Below are 21,260 nucleotides of genomic sequence, written 5' to 3'. Positions count from 1 at the left end.
ATTTCCACCATTTTTTAAAATTCATTTATGGGATGTGGGCTTCGCTTGCTGGGCCAGCATTTATTGCCCACCCTAGTTACCCTTAAGGTGGTGGTGAACTGACTTCTCGAACCGCTGCAGTCCATGTGTGTAGGTGCACCCACAGTGCTGTTAGGAAGGGAGTTCCAGGATTTTGACCCAGCGACAGTGAAGGAACGTTGATATATTTCCAAGTCAGGGTGGTGAGTGACTTGGAGGGGAACTTTCAGGTGGTGGTGTGCCCATCTATCTGCTGCCCTTGTCCTTCTAGATGGTAGTGGTCATGGGTTTGGAAGGTGCTGTCTCAGGAGCCTTGGTCAATTCCTGCAGTGCATCTTGTAGATGGTACACCCTGCTGATACTGTGTGTCAGTGGTGGAGGGAGTGAATGTTTGTGAATGGGGTGCCAGTCAAGCGGGCTGCTTTGTTCTAGACGGTGTCAGGCTTCGAGTGTTGTGGGAGCTGCACTCATCCAGGCAGGTGGGGAGTATTTTAATCACACTCCTGACTTGTGGCTTGTAGATGGTGGACAGCCTTTGGGGGGTCAGGAGGAGGGTTACTCGTCACACGATTCCTAGCCTTTGACCTGCTCAAGTAGTCGCAGTATTTATATGCCCAGTCCAGTTCAGTTTCTGCACAATGGTTGTTTTCCCCCTTTTTCGTTGATCTGTATTGCAAAGAACTAAAGACATGTTGACATGGGTATCAAACGTGGAATTTATTTCCTTGCCTGCCCCCCTACTGACCAACATTTACATTAGCAAATGGTGGAAGTGGGAAAAATCTCTCAAACTTTCTGCTTTTTATTGACCACACACTGCATATTCCAAAACCTGCAATCCTGCATCATGATTGGACCTTTTCCCAGTGTTTGCCTTTTTTGTGCATAAGTGTGAATAAACTAAATATGGAAAAACTATTGTGTCAACATGTTCTCAAAAAACATTTTAATTACCTTAAGCTTTAAATAGCTCTCCTCTTTAATCAAACCATGTTATGCAAATTTCCTTAGTGAAGAGTAGCAAGCATCGTACACAGAAGATAAACTGATCCAATATTGAACATTATACTAGTGTCTAATTCTCTTGAGGTGTTTTTTTTTAATCTGGCTGTTCTTCATAGCTTCTTATTACAGCTCCCATCTCAAGCAGCAATTCAAACATTCTGTCTCCCATACCAACTGCAAAATAAGTTGAAAATTAATTCTGGATTCTTCGTTGCATCAGATGTGGCTGATGCAGGAAGTGCTCGCTGCAACAGGAACATCCGGCTTTCAGCAACCTCCTCACACAATACAATGGTGGCAGCACATTTTAAACATGGTTGGAATGATGCATTTCCTGCTTCCATCACATTGCTTAACATTCTTTTGAAAATCAATAGCAATTCAACTTTTGCTTGGTTTACATGGTAACATAACTAAAACAGCAATTTTTGTCATTAGAATTAAGCTGCTTTTAATTAAGAGTAGACTGTACTCTTCATTACCTAACTGAAGTATCACTTCTGTCTTAATTGTACTTAATTTTGAATTCTGCACCATTTGTTTGGTCACAGGGGAAGAAAAAGACAATACTTTCCATTGAAAGCCTCCTCCTGCTAACCCCTCCCCCTATGTTGAAAAAATACAATTGTCAAAGTACCAATTTTATCAACATGAAGACATTAAGGTCTGCTTAAAACTAGTCTGCTTCAGTGATGGGAAACACTTACATAGGTACATAAGACTTAGGAGCAGGAGTATGCCATTCGACCTTTCTAGCCTGCTCCGCCATTCAATAGGGTCATGACTGATCGGATTGTGGTCTCAACTCCACTTTCCTGTCTGCCCCCCCATAACCCTTGACTCCCTTGTCCATCAAAAATCTATCCAAACCAGCCTTGAATAAATTCAATGACAGAGCCTCCACTGCTTTCTGGGGAAGAGAATTCCACAGACCAATGACCCTTAGAAAAAAATTCTCCCTCATCTCTGCCTTAAAAGGGAAACCCCTTATTTTTAAATTGTGTCCCCTAGTTCTAGTCTCCTCCACAAGAGAAAACATCCTCTGGTATTTACCGTGTCAAGTTTCCTCAGGATCTTATGTTTCAATAAGAGCACCTCTCATTCTTCTAAACTTCAATGGGTATAGGCCCAATCTGTTCAACCTTTCTTCATAAGAGAAGCTCTTCATCCCAGGGATGAGTCAAGTTAACCTATTCTCAATTCCTTCTTATGCATTTATAACTTTTTTCAAATAAAGAGACCAAAACTGTACATATACTCTAGATGTGCTCACACCAATGCCGTGCACAGTTGCAGTAAAGCCTCCTTATTTTTATATTCCATTCCCCTTGCAGTAAACAACAATATTCCATTGGCCTTCCTAATCACTTGCTGTACCTGCATACTAACATTTTGTGATTCATGTACCAGGACATCCAGATCTCTCTGTAATACTGGGCAGGATCTTTAGGTCAGCAAGCGGGGGGCGGGGCCCACTCGCCGACACGTAAAATGACATTTTCAGGTCAGCGGGAGTGCAACCAAATCAGCTGTGCACCCGCCGACCTGTCAACGGTCTATTGAGGCCATTGAAAAAGTACTTAAGGTTGGACGGGCAGATCCATTAAGGTTGGTGGGGAGGCCGGAAGCCCTGACGGGCTTGAGAAAAGCATGAAACCTCATCCATGGGCGGGATGAGGTTTCATGAGGGTTTTTAAATATTTAATAAAGGTTTCACTGAAAGTGTTGGACATGTCCCAACTCATGTGACAGTGTCACATGAGGGGACATGTCAGGGAAATTTTGTTTTTGTCTCTAACATTTTTAAATTTGGAGCTGATCTCCCTGAGGCAGCACTGAGCGTCAGGGAGATCAGTGCGCTCTTTTGTACACGTGCCAATCACCTGCCCACCCCCGCTTCTGCACATCCCCCCCGACAGGGGGAAAATTCTTCCCACCGAGTTCTACAATCTCTCTCTATTTAAATAGTTTGCTGCTTTTCTATTGTTTCTGCTAAAGTGGACTAGCTCACAGTTTCCCACATTATGCTCCATCTGTCAAAATGTTTGCCCACTCACTGGACCGATCTATACCACATCGTACACTTTCTACCTCCTCTTGACAACCTACTTAATCACCTGTCTTAGTGTCATCAGCAAATTTAGCTACCATACATTGTCCATTTTTCCCACCCACTTAACCTATCTATATCCCTTCTAATGAAGATGTTCGGGGATGGCAGGCCATGATTTCAAACTGAGGTAAGCATTGACCTGGAACTCCTGGACACTGGGAACTAAATTATTTTCTGGGATATTTGCAGTGGTCTTATGTTCTTATGAAATGTGATTACCACCAATCCCACAACTCCAATGAGCTCTCCAGCTAGTTCAGTTCACAACGCCTGTTATTTCCCATGGAACCACCATCAGAAACATCTTCAACACAGCCTAGCAAGGACGGTGGCCTGACTCAAGACCCCATTTCAGTAAGTAAATTATCATTTCTTTGAACAGTTAGTCACCCAAGATTCTTCTCAAACTTACTTTGGAGGACTACTTTAAATGAAAAAAATGTCTCGGTTTTACTTCTTCATTGGGGTGGCCATACTGCTACAAGTGTGAAGTTTATATGATATTGGGCTGAGCCTGCTGAGGAGTGGCAATCACCGTCAGATTGCCACTCCACTCCTATTTTTAAACACAGCACCAGAGCTCCACATTTCTGGCCTGAACTTACGAAGCAGGGCTCTCCAGAAACACGGAGCATATCTGATCTGGCAGTGCTTCTTCGTAAGGGAGGGTTGTTGGGGGAAGCAAAGCCACACCCCCTTTTAAAGCACCAGCTGCCGTATTTTACCAAGTCTTCCTTCACTAACATTGAAGAGCTTTGGGACATTTAAATAGCTTTTCAATGTGTTAATGAATGAGTGTGAATGAGGTGGTGAGGTCTGTTCGGGGGAGGGGGTGCAGAGTCCAGGATTGTCAGTGGGGACTCAGGGGAGGGGCGGAGTCAGTTGTATAGTTACCCAGGAGTTAGATATGTTTTTTTCCCCCTGCCTAACATTTCCTGGGTAACTACCAGTTAAGTGAGTCGGAACCCTCTGAAGTCTCCAACTTCAAATCTGAGTTGGAGACTTTTGCAGAGGGCTCCAGTTGCAGGGGAATTGCCCACCAAAGTTGAAAGTTCCCAGACAATTCCCGCGGAGTCCTTGCATTGGGACTGCCAAGGGGTACGACCATCAGGAGAAAGGGAGATCTGGGCCATTATGCTTTTGGACTAAAACAAAAATAAAAATACCTGGAAAAACTCAGCAGGTCTGACAGCATCTGCAGAGAGGAACACAGTTAACGTTTCGAGTCTGTATGACTTTTCAACAGAACTAAGTAAAAATAGAAGAGGTGAAATATAAGCTGGTTTAAGGGGGGGTGGGACCAGTAGAGCTGGATAGAGGGCCAGTGATAGGTGGAGATTGCCAAAAGATGTCGTAGACAAAAGGACAAAGAGGTGTTGAAGGTGGTGATATTATCTAAGGAATGTGCTAATAGGTGACATTAAGGGTAGAAAGCAGGATGAGCAAGGTACAGATAGCCCTAGTGGGGGTGGGGTGGGGGGAAGGGATCGAAATAGGCTAAAAGTTAGAGATAAAACAATGGATGGAAATACATTTAAAAATCATGGAAATAGGTGGGAAAAGAAAAGTCTATATAAATTATTGGAAAAAGGGGGATCGGAAAGGGGGTGGGGATGGAGGAGAGAGTTCATGATCTAAAATTGTTGAACTCAATATTCAGTCCGGAAGACTGTAAAGTGCCTAGTCGGAAGATGAGGTGCTGTTCCTCCAGTTTGTGTTGAGCTTCACTGGAACATTGCAGCAGGCCAAGGGCGGACATGTGGGCATGAGAGCAGGGTGGAGTGTTGAAATGGCAAGCGACAGGGAGGTCTGGGTCATGCTTGCAGACAGACCGAAGGTGTTCGGCAAAGCGGTCACCCAGTCTGCGTTTAGTCTCTCCAATGTAGAGGAAACTGCATTGCGAGCAGCGAATGCAGTAGACTAAATTGAGGGAAGTGCAAGTGAAATGCTGCTTCACTTGAAAGGAGTATTTGGGCCCTTGGACGGTGAGGAGAGGGGAAGTAAAGGGGCAGGTGTTGCACCTTCTGTGGTTGCATGGGAAGGTGCTGTGGGATGAGGGGTGATGGAGGAGTGGACCAGGGTGTCCCGGAGGGAACGATCCCTGCGGAATGCCGCCGGGGGGGAGGTGAAGGGAAGATGTGTTTGGTGGTGGCATCATGCTGGAGTTGGCGGAAATGGCAGAGGATGATCCTTTAAATACAGAGGCTGGTGGGGTGATAAGTGAGGACAAGGGGGACCCTTATCATGGTTCTGGGAGGGAGAGGAAGGTGTGAGGGCGGATGCGCAGGAGATGGGCCGGACACGGTTGAGGGCCCTGTCAACCACCGTGGCTGGAAAACCACGGTTAAGGAAGAAGGGAGACATGTCAGAGGAACTGTTTTTGAAAGTAGCATCATCAGAACAGATGTGACGGAGGTGAAGGAACTGAGAGAATGGGATGGAGTCCTTACAGGAAGCGGGGTGTGAGGATCTGTAGTCGAGGTAGCTGTGGGAGTCGGTAGGCTTGTAATGAATATTGGTGGACAGTCTATCACTAGAAATTGAGACAGAGAGGTCAAGGAAGGGAAGGGAAGTGTCAAAGATGGATCATGTGAAAATGATGGAGGGGTGGAAATTGGAAGCAAAATTAATAAATTTTTCCAGGTCCCGACGAGAGCATGAAGCGGCACCGAAGTAATCATCGATGTACCGGAGAAAGAGTTGTGGGAGGGGACCAGAGTAGGACTGGAACAAGGAATGTTCCACATACCACATAAAGAGACAGGCGTAACTGGGGCCCATGCGGGTACCCATAGCCACGCCTTTTATTTGGAGGAAGTGAGAGGGGTTTAAGGAGAAATTGTTCAGTGAGAGAACAAGTTCAGCCAGAAGGAGGAGATAGTGGTGGATGGGGATTGTTTAGGCCTCTGTTCGAGGAAGAAGCGGAGAGCCCTCAGACCATCCCGGTAGGGGATGGAGGTGTAGAGGGATTGGACGTCCATGGTGAAGAGGCGGCGGTTGGGACCAGGGAACTGGAAACTATTGATATGATGTAGGGTGTCAGAGGAATCTGGATTGAATATTGAGTTCAACAATTTTAGATCATGAACTCTCTCCTCCATCCCCACCCCCTTTCCGATCCCCCTTTTTCCAATAATTTATATATATTTTTCTTTTCCCACCTATTTCTGTACCTTTCTTGTCCTGCTTTCTACCCTTAATGTCACCTATTAGCACATCCCTTAGATAATATCACCACCTTCAACACCTCTTTGTCCTTTTGGCAATCTCCACCTATCACTGGCCCTCTATCCAGCTCTACTGGTCCCAACCCCCCTTAAACTAGTTTATATTTTACCTCTTTTCTATTTTTCCTTAGTTCTGTTGAAGAGTCATACAGACTCGAAACGTTAACTGTGTTCCTCTCCGCAGATGCTGTCAGACCTGCTGAGTTTTTCCAGGTATTTTTATTTTTGTTTTGGATTTCCAGCATCCACAGTTTTTTGCTTTTATCTTAATGCTTTTGGACTATATATTCTGCTTTATACGATTATCAATTTGGAACTGTATCTTTAAATGTAGGTTAAATGAAAGGAGTCATGGGGCCCATGCTGAAGCCTGTTTGACAGTAAACCTGGGTGGTTTAGTTGTTAGATCAAAAGGAGAGTCACATCAGGTTGTTGAAAGGGAGGTGCCAACTATTAACACCTGGGGACAATGACAGCTGTTTTTAATTGCAAATTCAGAAGACCCTCAGTCTCCCAAAACCCAGAGAAGTGTTATTGTACCAAGTAGTAAATAGTTATAAAACAAAAACAGAATTACCTGGAAAAACTCAGCAGGTCTGGCAGCATCGGCGGAGAAGAAAAGAGTTGACGTTTCGAGTCCTCATGACCCTTCAGCAGAACTGAGTAAAGTTCGGAGAGGGGTGAAATATAAGCTGGTTTAAGGTGGGGGGTGGGGGGAGAGAAGTTGGGGGGGGGGTGTTGTAGGGACCAGCAAGCAGTGATAGGAGCAGATAATCAAAAGATGTCACAGACAAAAGGAACAAATAGGTGTTAAAGGTGGTGATATTATCTAAGAAAATGTGCTAATTAAGAATGGATGGCAGGACACTCAAGGTACAGCTCTAGTGGGGGTGGGGTGGAAAGACTGACAGGGTATTACAGTTATAGATTTTAAAATAATGGAAATAGGTGGGAAAAGAAAAATCTAAATAAATTATCGGAAAAAACAAAAGGGAGGGGGAAGAAACGGAAAAGGGGTGGGGAATGGGGGACGGAGTTTAAGATCTAAAGTTGTTGAATTCAATATTCAGCCCGGAAGGCTGTAAAGTGCCTAGTCAGAAGATGAGTAAATAGTTATGCCTAGGCCAGTCTCTTGGCTTCGAAGATGAAAAGCAATGGTAATTAGAAATAGCCGATTATCATTTCAACTTGAATACAGGGTTTTTTGTTTACTCATTCACATGATGAGGGCTTCGCTGGCTGGGACAGCATTTATTGCCCATTCCTAGTTGCCCTTGAGAAGGTGGTGGTGAGCTGACTTCTTGAACTGCTGCAGCCCATGTGAAGTACGTGCACCCATAGTGCTGTTAGGGAGGGAGTTCCAGGATTTTGACCCAGCGAAAGTGAAAGAAGGGCGATATATTTCCAAGTCAGGATGGTGAGTGACCTGGAGGTGTTCCCATCTATCTGCTGCCCTTATCCTTCTAGATGGTAGTAGTTATGGGTTTGGAAGGTGCTGTCTAAGGAGCCTTGGTGAATTCCTGCAGTACATCTTATAGATGGTACACACTGCAGCTACTGTGCGTCAATTGTGGGGGGGAATGAATGTTTGTGGATGTGGTGGCAATCAAGCGGGCTTCTTTGTCCTGAACGGTGTCAAGTTTCTTGAGTACTGTGGGGGCTGCACTCATCCAGGCAAGTGGGGAGTATTCCATCACACTCCTGACTTGTGCCTTGTGGATGGTGGACAGGCACTGGTGACTCAGGAGGTGAGTTACTCGTCACAGGATTCCTAGCCTCTGACCCGTTCTAGTAGCCACAGTATTTATGACTAGTCCAGTTCAGTTTCTGGTCAATAGTAACCCCCAGGATGTTGATAATGGGGGATTCAGTGATGGTAACGCCATTGAATGTCAAGGGGAGATGGTTGGATTCTCTCTTGTGGAAGATGTTCATTGCCTAGCACTTGTGTGGCATGAACGTTACTTGTCACTTATCAGCCCAAGACTGGATATTGTCCAGGTCTTGCTGCATTTGGACATGGGTGCTTCAGTATCTGAGGGAGAGGATTTTCACCACGTCAGGCAGGCCGGGCCAGAGTGGACCCAATCGCCGCCCACGATCGGGTCCATGCCGCCATTTTACATGGGCGGGCCAATTAAGGCCCGCCCAGCATCCTTGATGACTCCCATGTATAGTGGGAGTGGGCGGGCAGCGGCGGGTGACCCGGCAGCCTGTATAAAGGAAGGACTGGCAGCCTTGGAAAGGCTGCTCACAATGGCTCTGCAGAGGGGCAGTGGAGGTGACGCAAATCTGGATGGTAGGCCATCGGGGCAGTGTGCCCCTCGTTTTTCAGACAAGTGCCCAGCTGCCCTCCTGGAGGAGGTGGCATCGCAGTGGGAGGTCCTTCTTCCGAGGAACAGGAGGCAGAGGCACCCCCACCTGACCAAACGTGCATGAGAGGAGGTGGCCGAGAGTGTTAGCTCCCATGATGTGGTGCGCCGCACATGGCTCCAGTGCTACAAAAGGCTCAATGATCTCCTGTGCTCGGGAAGGGTGAGTACGATGTTGCCTCAAGTCACTTAATGCAGCCATCACCCTTTCCCCCCAACCCGCGCCCACCCCCACCAACTCTGAGTACAGTAACGTCATTGAATCCTTCACAGCATGGATCCCTCGCTGGGTGTGACAGCAAAGATTGTCGATGCCCAGTTCACCCTGTGGGTTGAGCTAGGATGTATTCTGCATCCACAGCATGTTTGACACTGACACCCAGAGTATAGCCTGGGTTTGAAAGTCAAGGGTCTGCACCTAGGCAGAGTGCTGAAACTGCGAAGCATGTTGAAGTCAGGATGCTAAAATGCTGGGAGGGTAGTTTCCAGTTGGCGGGGCATCAATTCATCTTCTGGTCTTTACGCTCCACATGCCTCTGCCTCCTCGTTTAGCAAAGTGGCACCTTGTGGTGTCACATGTGAAGGAGGCAGCATTTGGGCAATGGTCGGGGTGGGGGGGGCATCCCTGTCTTGTTTGAGTGAGTGTGCGGCAGCTGTGGGGTGACGAAGAACTGGAGTCCTGCGATGTCCCACTCTGGCTGGGTTGGCAGGGATTCGATGGGAATTCAGGTGCAGGCTGGACTAATCAATACTCCTCTCTCCTTTTCAGGAAGACTGCGCACAATGTGTCAGAACAAATGTGGACTGGCGGAGGGCAGGCCAGTTGGCCATCCTTACGCCTTTCGAGCAGCAGGCCATGGACCTTGAGAGGCGCCATGCCCCCAATTCCACTGGTGGCGGTGAGGCTGGGGTACCACGGGGAGGTATGTTTGGCGAGCGCTCAGGTCACTGTGTGTCACAGAAGCCATGGCACTGCTGAATGCTCCTTGATTGAACTTAGCAACATGGGTTTACCCTTGATTACTGAAGGATGAGCACATAATGATCTAGGGGAGTGGCATGCAAGTTGACAATGTCTGCACTGTAACTAATCAAATGTCCTTTTTCTTCCTTTCAGCATCACCGGAGCACGGCCGGGAGGAGGAGACAGAGGGCCCACCTCTCACCCCTGAAACCCCCAAGCAAATGCACTCTCCAGCATGTCACCAGCTCAGTCAGGCAGGCACCAGCACAGATACTAGCACCTCGGTGGGAATTAGATCTTCGGCTAGTGTCCCGGGGCACGGCGGTGAGGGCACTTCACACTCGCTTGAGGTGCGGGCAGGGACAGAGTGCCCAGGACACCAGCAGATGGGGGACTGCCGGGGACCAGGTACTTGCTCAGTTGGTGGCCGATGATGTGCCTCTGGAGTCGAACATGAGACAGTGAACACTGCAAATGCAGCAGGGTATGCAGGACAATCTGGCGAAGATACATGAGGCTCTGCATGGCATGGTGCCCGTGCTGGAGGAGTCCATGCGGATTCCATCACCGATGCAATGAGCCTCATGGCCGAGCACCATGCTTCCCCCATGGAGACAGTGGCGACTCTCGTGGAGAGGCACCTCCAAGAGAACAATCAGGGCCTTCTGGGGTTGTGTTCGGACCTGCAAGTCCTCGCAGCGGCATTGGCCACAGCTGGTCAGTGCCGGTGTGGAGATGGTCTGGCCAGCAAGTATCCCAGCTCAGTGCCCATCCATCAACGGTGAGCAGGGAGATCCAAAGCGATCTCACATCAGCACAGCAGCCACCTGTCGTCTCTGCGGGCTCCTCTCAGGGCACTCCGGATGACGGCAGTGGCTCCTCCGGCCCCCTGCCAGTGCCAGTAGCATCCGATGAGGCTGTGGCAACTAGGGAGAAGCCAGCTGTGGAGCTGGCCATTCCCTCCCAGTGGGGCCATCAAATGATCTGCGGGCCAGAGTACATCCGCCATGGTCATCGAGGCCTACAGGACAGCACAGTGAGCAGGTTGTCGCCAGTGCCAGTGAGGGGACAGCACCTAGACGTAGCACCCGTAAACGTAAATTTAAGGCACCTTAGGCACACCACGGGTTTCTCACTGGTGTTTTTATGTTGGCCCATAGTACTTAGTCGAAGACTCATTGTGTTGTCCAACACCATTTTTGTTTTGCTTTATGAATTTACTTTTGTTTGCTCAATAAATTTGACATATTGCCATGCCTCAGGGTGATTCCTCACTTCTGCATGTGTATGGGAAGCCATGTTGTTATGAGCGAGTTGTTTGCCATTGAGCTTTATTGACAAGTGCCTTAGTTAATGTTACTACCCAGGCAGATTTAGCACTCAGGTATCGAGTGTGGAGCCTGCAGGCCTGGCATGTTGAAGGTCCGTTTGTGGTGGGCTCGCTGAAGGTTCTTTGGATTAATGCCTCCCGGGTGTCCCTGCCTCCCTGGAGTATGCCCAGGTCAGCATCTACCCCCTCAGCGTTCTCCTGTGCGTGCTCATCCTCGGACTCACTGCTGAACTCATTGTGTGCATCCAGAGCAACTGCGTCCACTCATTCACTGTGCCTTTCCAGCGACAGATTGTGGAGAGCGCAGCATGCAACCACTATCAGCAACACACGATCTGGTGGGTATTGGAGTGCACCCCCTGAGCGGTCCAGGCATCAGAAGCGCATCTCGAGAAGGAAGCTGGTTCTCTCCACCACAGCCCTTGTGGAGGCGTGGCTCCTAATGTACCGCTGCTCAGCCTCTGTTCTTAGATGGCGGAGAGGCGTCATGAGCCACCTTTTGAGGGCATAGCCCTGGTCACCCAGAAGCCATCCATCCAGCCGGGCTGCAGCACTGAAGAGACCCGGCACCTATGTAAGCATCATGGGAGCTGCCTGGGTACCTTGCACAGACTTGTAGAATCTGCATCCTGTGGTCACACACTATCTGCACGTTCATGGAGTGGAAGCCCTTCCTGTTGATGAAGGCACCGGGCTCACCTGCTGGTGCCTCGATGGCCACATGTGTACAGTCTATTGCACCCTGGACGCGGATGGAGCCAGCAATGGCCGCGAAGCCTCTGGCTCGCTCTGTCTGACTGGCATCGTCCCAGCTGTAGTGAATGAAAGTCAATGCATGCCTGAGTAGAGCGTCTGTCACCTGCTTGACACAAGTGTGGGCAACTGATCGGGAGACACTGCAGAGATCACCTATCGGTCCCTGGAAAGAGCCGGAAGCATAGAAATCGAGGGCAGCTGTGACCTTTAGAGCCACTGGCATGGGGCGCCCACCCACAGAGTTTGCGGAGATCTCAGGGCCTATCATCTGACAGTTGGAGGTGACTGTCTCCCTTGAGAGACGGATCCTCCTTCGGCACTGGGCCTCAGACATATTGAGATAGCTGCTTCGGCGCCTGTAAACCCTGGCAGCAGGTTACTGGCGTCTTCTGCGGCCCCTTCTGCCTTGCACTTCCTGTTGGCCCTGTGCCCCTTGTGCCTGCGCCTGTCCTCCCAAAGGCCGCTCCCCTGGAGTCTGAATGTGGACTCCTGGCCTCCTCCCCCTTCTGGCACTGCCTTCCTCCTCAGAAGAGGTTCCACCAGTGGAGAGCACAACTCCCATTCCCAGGCTAAGGGAAGGCTTTCTGAAAGCTGCAGGCCCCAGAAATGATTTCTACTATAGAGTCCTGACCAAGGCTTTTACTCCTGTCCTAGCAGCTGGTATGAGTTTTGAAGTCTTCCTGCTCACTCAGGCAATAAAAGTTACTTTCACACTTAAATCCCTCAAACATCACATTCACGACCCCACTCAGCCCTGTTATCCCGCCCGTGGATGAGGTTTATACAAATGTCTCCTGCCTGCCCGTTGTGCCCGTGCGATGTCCTGAAGATCGCACGGGCTGCGAAAAATCGAGATCAATTGATGCCTCAAGGGCCTTAACTGGTCCGTTAATTGATTATGGGCATGCATCCAAACTTATAGCGCGTCCACCTTCCCAAATATCGTGTTGACGTTGGGACGATCGCCCAATGTCACTGCGCGTCATTTTACGTGTGGGAATGCGGGGCCCGCCTCCACTCGCCAACGGGAAAATTCTGGCCGAGGAGTCGCGAATGGTGTTGAACATTTTGCAATCATCAGTGAACATCCTCACTTCTGGCCTTATGATAGAAGGAAGGTCATTGATGAAGCAGCTAATGATGGTTAGGCTGAGGACACGACCGTGAGGAACAACTGTAGTGATGTCCTGGAGCTGAGATGATTAACCTCCAACAACCACAATCATCTTCCTTTATGCTAGGTATGAATCCAACCAGTGGAGTTTTCCCCTTGATTCCTATTGACTCCAGTTTTGCTAGGGCTCCTTGATGCCACAGTCGGTCAAATGTTGCTTGATGTCAAGGGAGTCACTCTCACCTCATCTCGGGAGTTCAGCTCTTTTGTACACGTTTGAACCAAGGCTGTAATGAGGTCAGCAGCTGAGTGGCCCTGGCGGAATCCAAACTGGGCGTTAGTGAGGTTGTTGCTAAGCAAGTGTTGCTTGATAGCACTGTAGATGACCCCTTCCATCACTTTACTGATGAGGCGCTAATTGGACGGGTTGGATTTGTCCAGCATTTTGTATACAGGACATACCTAGGCAATTTTCTACATAGCCGGGTAGATGCCAGTGTTTGGCTGTACGGGAACAGCTTGTCTAGGGGCGTGGCAAGTTCTGGAGCACAAGTCTTCAGTACTATTGCCAGATTGTCAGGGCCCGGAGCTTTTGCACTATCTAGTGCCTTCAACCATTTTTTGATATCACGTGGAGTGATTCGAATTGGCTAGAGACTGGTATCTGAGATGCTGGGGACCTCAGGAGGAGGCCGGGATGGATCTTCCATTTGGCACTTCTGACTGAAGGTTGTTGCAAATGCTTTAGCCTCATCTTTTGCACTGATGTGCTGGGCTCCCCCATCATTGAGGATGGGGATAATTATGCAGCCTCCTCCTCCAGCAAGTTGTTTATTTATCCACCACCATTCATGACTGGATGTGGCAGGACTGCAGAGATAGATCTGATCTGTTGGTTGTGGGGTCGCTTAGCTTTGTCTATCACCTGCTGCTTATGCTGTCTGGCACGCAAGTAATCTTGTGTTATAGCTTCACGAGGCTGACACCTCATTTTTATGTATGCCTGGTGCTGCTCCTGGCATGCCCTCCTGCACTCTTCACTGAACCAGGGTTGATCCCCTCCCTGGCTTGATGGCAATGGTAGAGTGGGGGATATGCCAGGCCATGAGGTTACAGATTGTGTTTGAGTATTATTCTGCTGCTGATGGCCCACAGCGCCTCATGGATGCTCAGTCTTGAGTTGCTAGATCTGTTCGAAATCAATCCCATTTAGCACAGTTTAGTGCCACACAACACAATGGAGGGTATTCCTCGATGTGATGGCAGGACTTCATCTCCACAACAACTGTGCAGTGGTCACTCCTACCGATACTGTCATGGACAGATGCATCTGCAGCAGGCAGATTGGTGAGGAAGAAGTGAAGTATGTTTTTCCTTCTTGTTGGTTCCCTCACCACCTACCGCAGACCCAGTCTAGCAGCTATGTCCTTTACGACTCGGCCAGCTGTGGTGCTACCGAGCCACTCTTGGTGATGGATATTGAAGTGCTCCACCCAGAGTACATTCTGTGCCCTTGCCATCCTCAGTGCTTCCTCCAAGTGGTATTCAACATGGAGGAGCACTGATTCATCAGCTGGGGAGGCGGGGTCAGTACGTGGTAATCAGCAGGAGGTTTCCTAGCCCATGTTTGACCTTATGCCATAAGAGGTCATGGGGTCCGGAGTCAATATTAAGGACTCCCAGGGCAACTCCCGCCCGACTGTATACCACTGTGCCGCCACCTCTGCTGGGGTCCCAGGTATGGTAATGTCTGGGACATTATTTCTAAGGTATGATTCTGTGAGAATGACTATATCAGGCTGTTACTTGACTCGTCTGTGAGACAGCTCTCAGAGTTTTGGCACTATCCCCCAGATGTTAGGGTTGACAGGGCTGAGTTTGCCATTGCCTTTTCCGGTGCTTAGGTCGTTGCTGGTGGTCCGTCTGGTTTCATTCCTCTTTAGTGACTTTGTAGCGGTTTGATCAAACTGAGTGCTTGCTAGGGCATTTCAGAGGGCATTTAAGAGTCAACCACAGTGCTGTGGGTCTGAAGTCACAAGTAGGCCAGACCAGATCAGGACAGCAGATTTCCTTCCCTTAAAGGACATTAACGAGCGAGATGGATCTTTACAACAAACAACAACGGTTTCATGATCATCATTAAACTTTTAATTCCAGATTTCTATTGAATTTGATGGCGGGATTCAAGCCTGGGTCTCCAGAGCATTACCTTGGGTCTCTGGATTACTAGTTCAGCAACAATACCACTACGCCATCACCTCCTCATCTTCTGTTGCTATAGAGGGGAGGGTAAAGGAAGCCATTTGAGATTAGATCACAGATTTCCCTATAAATCCAGAGATTTCATAGGTGGGGGGGGAGAGTTTCAGATTTGGTCTTGAGTGACCTACAGCTGACTAGGAGGGGGTAGAGCATGAAGACAAGAGGCCTGCATCTTAAGCAGAGAAAATGCTGACTCTATCGTTCACCACACAGAATTCGTTTAAAAGCCTAGTTTGTGCGGAGTTAAAACATGGCTGGAGGCTTCGCCTAGCTTAAGCTAGAGGGAGAATCCCCAGGGAACATTTTCATGGTGAAAAGTGGTAATGGGAAAGGAAAAAAAAAACAGAAGTAAACACGTAGGAGCTGTTAAACACTTTGAATTGGTTCCAGGAGAACAGAATCTCCACTTATGAGATTGAGTAAACTAACAAATTTGGGGTTTTCGGTTGTCAGTAAAAAGTAGAAAGGGGCAACTTGGTTAAAGTATATATTGAATATGGAAAACAAATAGCGTTTAATTAATAATGTTTTGTCTTTGGTCATTGTTATGGTAAAAAAGTTCTTTTAAAGCTAATAATTGGAAGTTCGAATTTCACTTTAAACTGTTACCGCTCTCTACAGAAATCATAAAATACGTTGCCAGAGTTAAAAGGAGGGAAAAGATAGCTGATTTTTAGGTTTGTGCTGTTAAGATCAACCCATTTTTAGTGATGGTTGCAGCTGTGTAGATCTTCTGTGTACCCAAAGATGTTAATATTTTCAATAATAGATAAAATAGGAGCTGGAACAAGAGTAGGGAAGAACAAAATATCAAGGTATCAAGATCCAAACTGTTATGCTCTTTTGTAAAAGCATCATTTGCCAAGATTAAAATGAATCAAAAATCCATTAATATACTGGGATATAACTATAGTTTATGAACTTTCAGTCAATACTTTTAAAACCAGACACATACAGGCTATTAAAATGACCACTGAAAACCATGTGAACTTTGGTATTTTAAACGTCTGGCAGCCCTAAGGCTCAAGCAAATACCTAATTAAATATGGACATTCATAGTCATCTGCGAATTCACACATCCCTTTGTTTAAGGATGGATCACACAAATAGGCTTTAGTTGACCTGACTCTAAGTTTCAACGTCCCCTTTAGTCCAGAGTGAAACAATGTGTGTAAGAAGAACCTGAATAGATCCTATCAACCTTCCATTGTATGATGATAGTTTCCCTCATCCAAACTAATCTGGGTGAATCTCAAGGTGTCACAACAACACAGAATTGGAATCAGCATACACACCTTTTGTTTGGAGAAAAAGACTTTGAATTTGTGGAAGTCACATGATGAGGGGACAATTTTGTTTTCTGCTTCTGAAACCAGCATGAAGTTGCTTGTAGATAGATAGTTCCACTGAAAGCTATCAAATTAGCTTCAAGTCACCCAAGCAGCCAACATAGTAAACAGTAATACCTTGATAGTGGGAAATCCTACCAGGGAGATGGATTCCCCAAACTGTTCCAGTTAAAGTTAGCCTAAGAACCAACCTCCCAGAAGCTCAACTCTAAGAAACCTCAAAGCCTGCTGTTTTATAAGGCCTTCATTTCAACTTCATCCAAGGAACTACAGGCCTGCCACGAAAGAGACTGAAATACTAAAGCTTTATGAGTATATTACCCTCATCCATATCTAACCTGTGTGTTTGTGAGATGAGTGTGTGAAACGTTGCATCAAATTCGGTATGTGAGGTAAGAAATAACCTTTTTGAAACTCACAAAAAGCTTGCTTCTGGAATTATTTAAATGGGGCACCCACTCTGACGGTAGGAAAACAAACACCTCTTAAATAACACACTGAACACGAGCAGTAATTGGAAACACAAATTCTGCCCATAACATTATAATGATGCCTTGTAGCTAAGGAAATAATAGAACATAGATATTTGAATTTGAATGAAAGTGTGTAATGTTAGGTTGTTTAAGAACATGAATTTATATATTACATCACATTTAAAGGAATTCAAAGAACATTTTCACTTATATAGCAAAAGGTCACATCTCCAGATGTCCTAAAATGCTTTGCATCCAGTGAATTGCATTTTGAGGTGTAGCAACTATTATTTAGGCAAAGAATAAAAACTATACATTTAGGCTTACACATTTTCTTTTCCCCCATCCCCAAACCTCTTGCTGATGCTCTAGAGAGTACACAGTGCAGTCAAAAGTGCAAAAGATGTATAAAACTCAATTAGTTAATACATGTAAAAAAAGTGCATATGGACCCTTGTTTGTAACTGCTGCACTGTTGGGTGTTATGTTTTGCTATTAAGAGAGCACAAAACTGCATACCCTGAAACAATTACATTTACATTTCAAATTACCCTGTATCTGAGCTCAGCCACACACAAATCAATAAAAGTTTTCAGCATAAAAATTACTTACTGTTCTGGGTTCAAATGCAAATAGAGCTCTGTAAACTCTCACCTGACCTGAAAAACAAAGATAAACAGTGAATTCTAATTACTGATCATTTCTTTCCTAAAATTTTATGCAGATTAGATCATCAGCTTAAAAAGCTGGTCCTACCCTACAATCAAGTTTTGCACAAATAGAGAAACTTGGAATTTCTAAGGCTTTAGACTTTCAGCAACAAAAAAGCTTCACTGAATAACCACTAACATTTTCTTCACCTTGATGACTATTTGTTGTCACACATTCTGATTGCATAGTAGAAGGGTATTGCCAATAGCAGCTCCCCCTCCTCAGTGGCAACCGTGGAGAGGAGACTCTGGTGGTACAGGCCTTGACACTTGCCAGCAAACATCATGGTGGAGGGAGGAGGGGGAAGGGTGGGGATAGGACGATCAAAGACTTCCAAAGCATATTAAGTGAAAAAAAACTAGAGTACACATAACTAATTCAATGACTATACACAATATTTAATGAATATATAAATAGCTATGGTAGGATCATGGGAGGATGGTATTTGGCATGCAAAAAGTGGACCTGTCTGGACATGGGTACCATGTAAGGTCAATACACATGTACTTAGTACACAAAGGTTGCATTCCTCAAACAGCAAACTGCATAGCTCGAGGGGCAAATGGACACACTCCAAAGCATTTGGCAAGAAATATTTCTGGAGCAGGCATTTCAGCATGTGATCACCCACAAGATACAACCCATTGTAAATTCAATTGCACAGTACTTACAAGAGAATTGCATCAATATATTTAGGTTTCTTTACATGATCATGTACATGGTGGGATCAGTGTGGTTCAAAGGGCTGAGGCAATTTGTATGGTGCAATGGTTAAGTCAACTGGATTCATTGCCCTGTTTGATCAATGGACACATTGCTGTTCAGAAGAGGAGTGTAGGGGATTGTGGGAAGAGAGATTTTAAAGGCCCTGGACTGCTTGGCTGGTATACAGCCCAGATGTGCGTCAGTCTCAACTGTTGCAAGGAAAGCTGTACTTCACCACAGCAGGATGCATCTTCATATAATGACAGGTGCACTTGTTTATTTGTTGCAAGGTAGGCCTTGCCATCTAGGTGAATAGGCCCAGTAAACTGGGCCTTCATGATAGGTCATGGTTCTTATGGTATCCTGAATTGTCATCTCCTCCTCCTTCAGGTATCATATGCTAAGAGGGTGTAGCAACCATGGGCTTCCATAGGATTGGTCCATGATTATGCTTGGCAAGTACTGCAGTGATCTGCCATTGCCTACTACAATTCTCCCACTATTTGCCGCCTGCCATCAGGCATGCTAGAAGGACTTACAGGCTGTTAATCAACCTTTTTGGCCCTGTTATGCATGCACCTTCAGTGGCCATCAAGTCCTGAAGTGGGACTTGAACCCAGAGCTTCTGGTCCAAAGGTAGAGATGCTACCACTCTGCCACAAGACCTCCCTGAATTGTTATCTGGAACAGTTAAATGCAGTGGAATGCTAGCAAGATGCATAGGAGGATGTACAGTTGGCCACCAGCCTCTTCAGCAGTCGGTTGGTGCGAAGGGATAACATTTGTAGAACTCATTGCACTTCAAAAGTAATCCATCAATTGAAAGGCACTGTGATATCCTATGGATGTGATAAGCCATTATACAAATGCAAATTATTTTTTCCATGTGGGTGCAATACATACAATGCATGATCTTGATTGGCCTTTGCACATTTTGCTTGTGGTGACTATGAGGGTGTTTCCATCTCTCAATATTCTTCCTCTCTTACTGATGAATAATATTTCTGCCCTTTCTTTGGGCAGAGGTCAGCATGCACAGTTCTTAATGTTTTCATGTAATTTGTTCATACAAACATAGGAAATAGGTGAAGTAGGCCATTTGGCCCCTTGAGCCTGCTCCACCAATAAGATCATGGCTGATTTGTTTGTGTTTCGAGTTCCATATTCCCATCTACCTCCAATAATTTTTGATTCCCTTGCCTAATAAGAATCTCTCTACCTCTGTCTTAAAAATATTCAGTGACCTCATCGCCTTCTGATGCAGAGTTCCAAAGTCGCACAACCCTCAGAAAAGATTTCGCCTCATCTCTGTCCTACAAGGACAACCTGTAATTTTAAAACAGTATCCCCTAGTTCACCCACAAGAGGAAACATCCTTTCCATGCCCACCTTGTCAAGACCGTTCAGGATTTTATATACTTCAATCAAATCACCCCCTCCACTCTTCTAATCTCCAGTGGAAGCAAACCCAGCCTGTCTAACCTATCCTCATAAGACAACCCACTCATTCCAATCAATCTAGTAAACCTCCTCTGAACTGCCCCCAATGCATTTACATCCTTCCTTAAATAAGGAGACCAAAACTGTACACAATATTTGAGATGTGGTCTCACCAGTGCCCTGTATAACTGAAGCAGAACATCCTTACTTTTATGCTCTCACCAAACTCCAAGTCTTCACTCAGTTTCCTCAGCTGCACCCCATTTACCTTGGCTGCACTAAAGAACTCTGAATTTATAGTAAACTGAACTGGGACTACAGTAACCAGGTTCAACCAGCTAGCTAATTAACTACTCAGCTCCTACAGCTGAGAGAGAGTTTACCCTGTCTAAACTGCAAGAAAAAACAACTTAGCCTACTTACACAGTACTATCCAGTTACTGCTGATTACAGTATATTATAGATTAGATTTTTAAGCGCAAAATTTAAGAACAAAATTAACACTTAAAATTCCCACTTTCACCAAACTCCAAGTCTTCACCCACATTTCCTCAGCTGCAGTTTCTTTTCCCCATGAGATTAATTTCCTTTTTTATTAGGCTCATCAATATTAACTTATAAAAAAAAGAAATACAGCATCCGAAATTAAAGACAAACACAGTTCACGCAATCTGTTAAAAGTGGTATACCTAGCCAGAATCTGAACAGACAGCTACAACTTGTGTTAAGATAAAACCTCCTATTTCACCAGAAGCACGATAAAACAAAATTTGACACTGAACCACATAAGGAGATATTGGGGCAAATGACCAAACACTTGGTCAAGGAGGTAGGTTTAAAGGAACATCTTAAAGGAGGAAGGCGAGGAAGAGAGGAAGATTGTTTTAAGGAGGGAATTCCAGACAGCTAAAGGCATGGCTACTAATGGGGAGCAGTTATGTTTAGGGATACTCAAAAGGCCAGAATTAGATGAACTCAGGGAGGGTTGGGAGTTGGAGGAGGTTACAGAGACAGGGAGGAACTTGAAAACAGATGTGAATTTTAAAATCGAGGCTATGCTTGACACACTCGGCTTTTGATGTTTTTGTTTACAATTTTGTTCTCTATAGTCCAGTTTGAACAACTGTAAGGATGTATTAAATTGCTCAGTATCAAAATTATTGTCAAAGGAACTAAAAGTTTTTTTTAAACTGCATCTATTGTTGTGCAAATGCTTTGCAATATGTCAGAGCACATTACATATGGGCATTTTACTTTGCATTCATAGCATACATTATATCTGGCAGACTGGCAAACAAAAAGTCATGTGGTGTTGGGATACCTTGAGAATGTGTCACATCCTTTAAAATTCTCTCTATCTGTATCTTCCTCCTTTCCCTCTCCATAAATGAAGTGGTTCAAAAAAGTCATTATTCGATGGA

The 21,260-nt window shown here is 46.0% G+C and overlaps 1 protein-coding gene across 1 annotated transcript in view; it reads right to left on the bottom strand.

Moving 5' to 3' along the window:
- The window catches only part of ostf1 (osteoclast stimulating factor 1), a 105,207-nt gene that overhangs the window by 62,582 nt on the left and 21,365 nt on the right, over positions 1 to 21,260 (bottom strand). Inside the window, exon 2 of the mRNA XM_078567257.1 lies at positions 17,596 to 17,642. Coding sequence (XP_078423383.1) covers positions 17,596 to 17,642 — 47 coding nt within the window. The remainder of the gene's footprint in view (positions 1 to 17,595; positions 17,643 to 21,260) is intronic.

The sequence above is a fragment of the Cetorhinus maximus genome, chromosome 2, assembly GCF_964194155.1.
Source record: "Cetorhinus maximus chromosome 2, sCetMax3.hap1.1, whole genome shotgun sequence".
In the NCBI taxonomy this organism is placed as follows: domain Eukaryota; kingdom Metazoa; phylum Chordata; class Chondrichthyes; order Lamniformes; family Cetorhinidae; genus Cetorhinus; species Cetorhinus maximus.
Note: the sequence above shows the minus strand (reverse complement) of the source record. Positions and strands in the feature narration are given on the sequence as shown.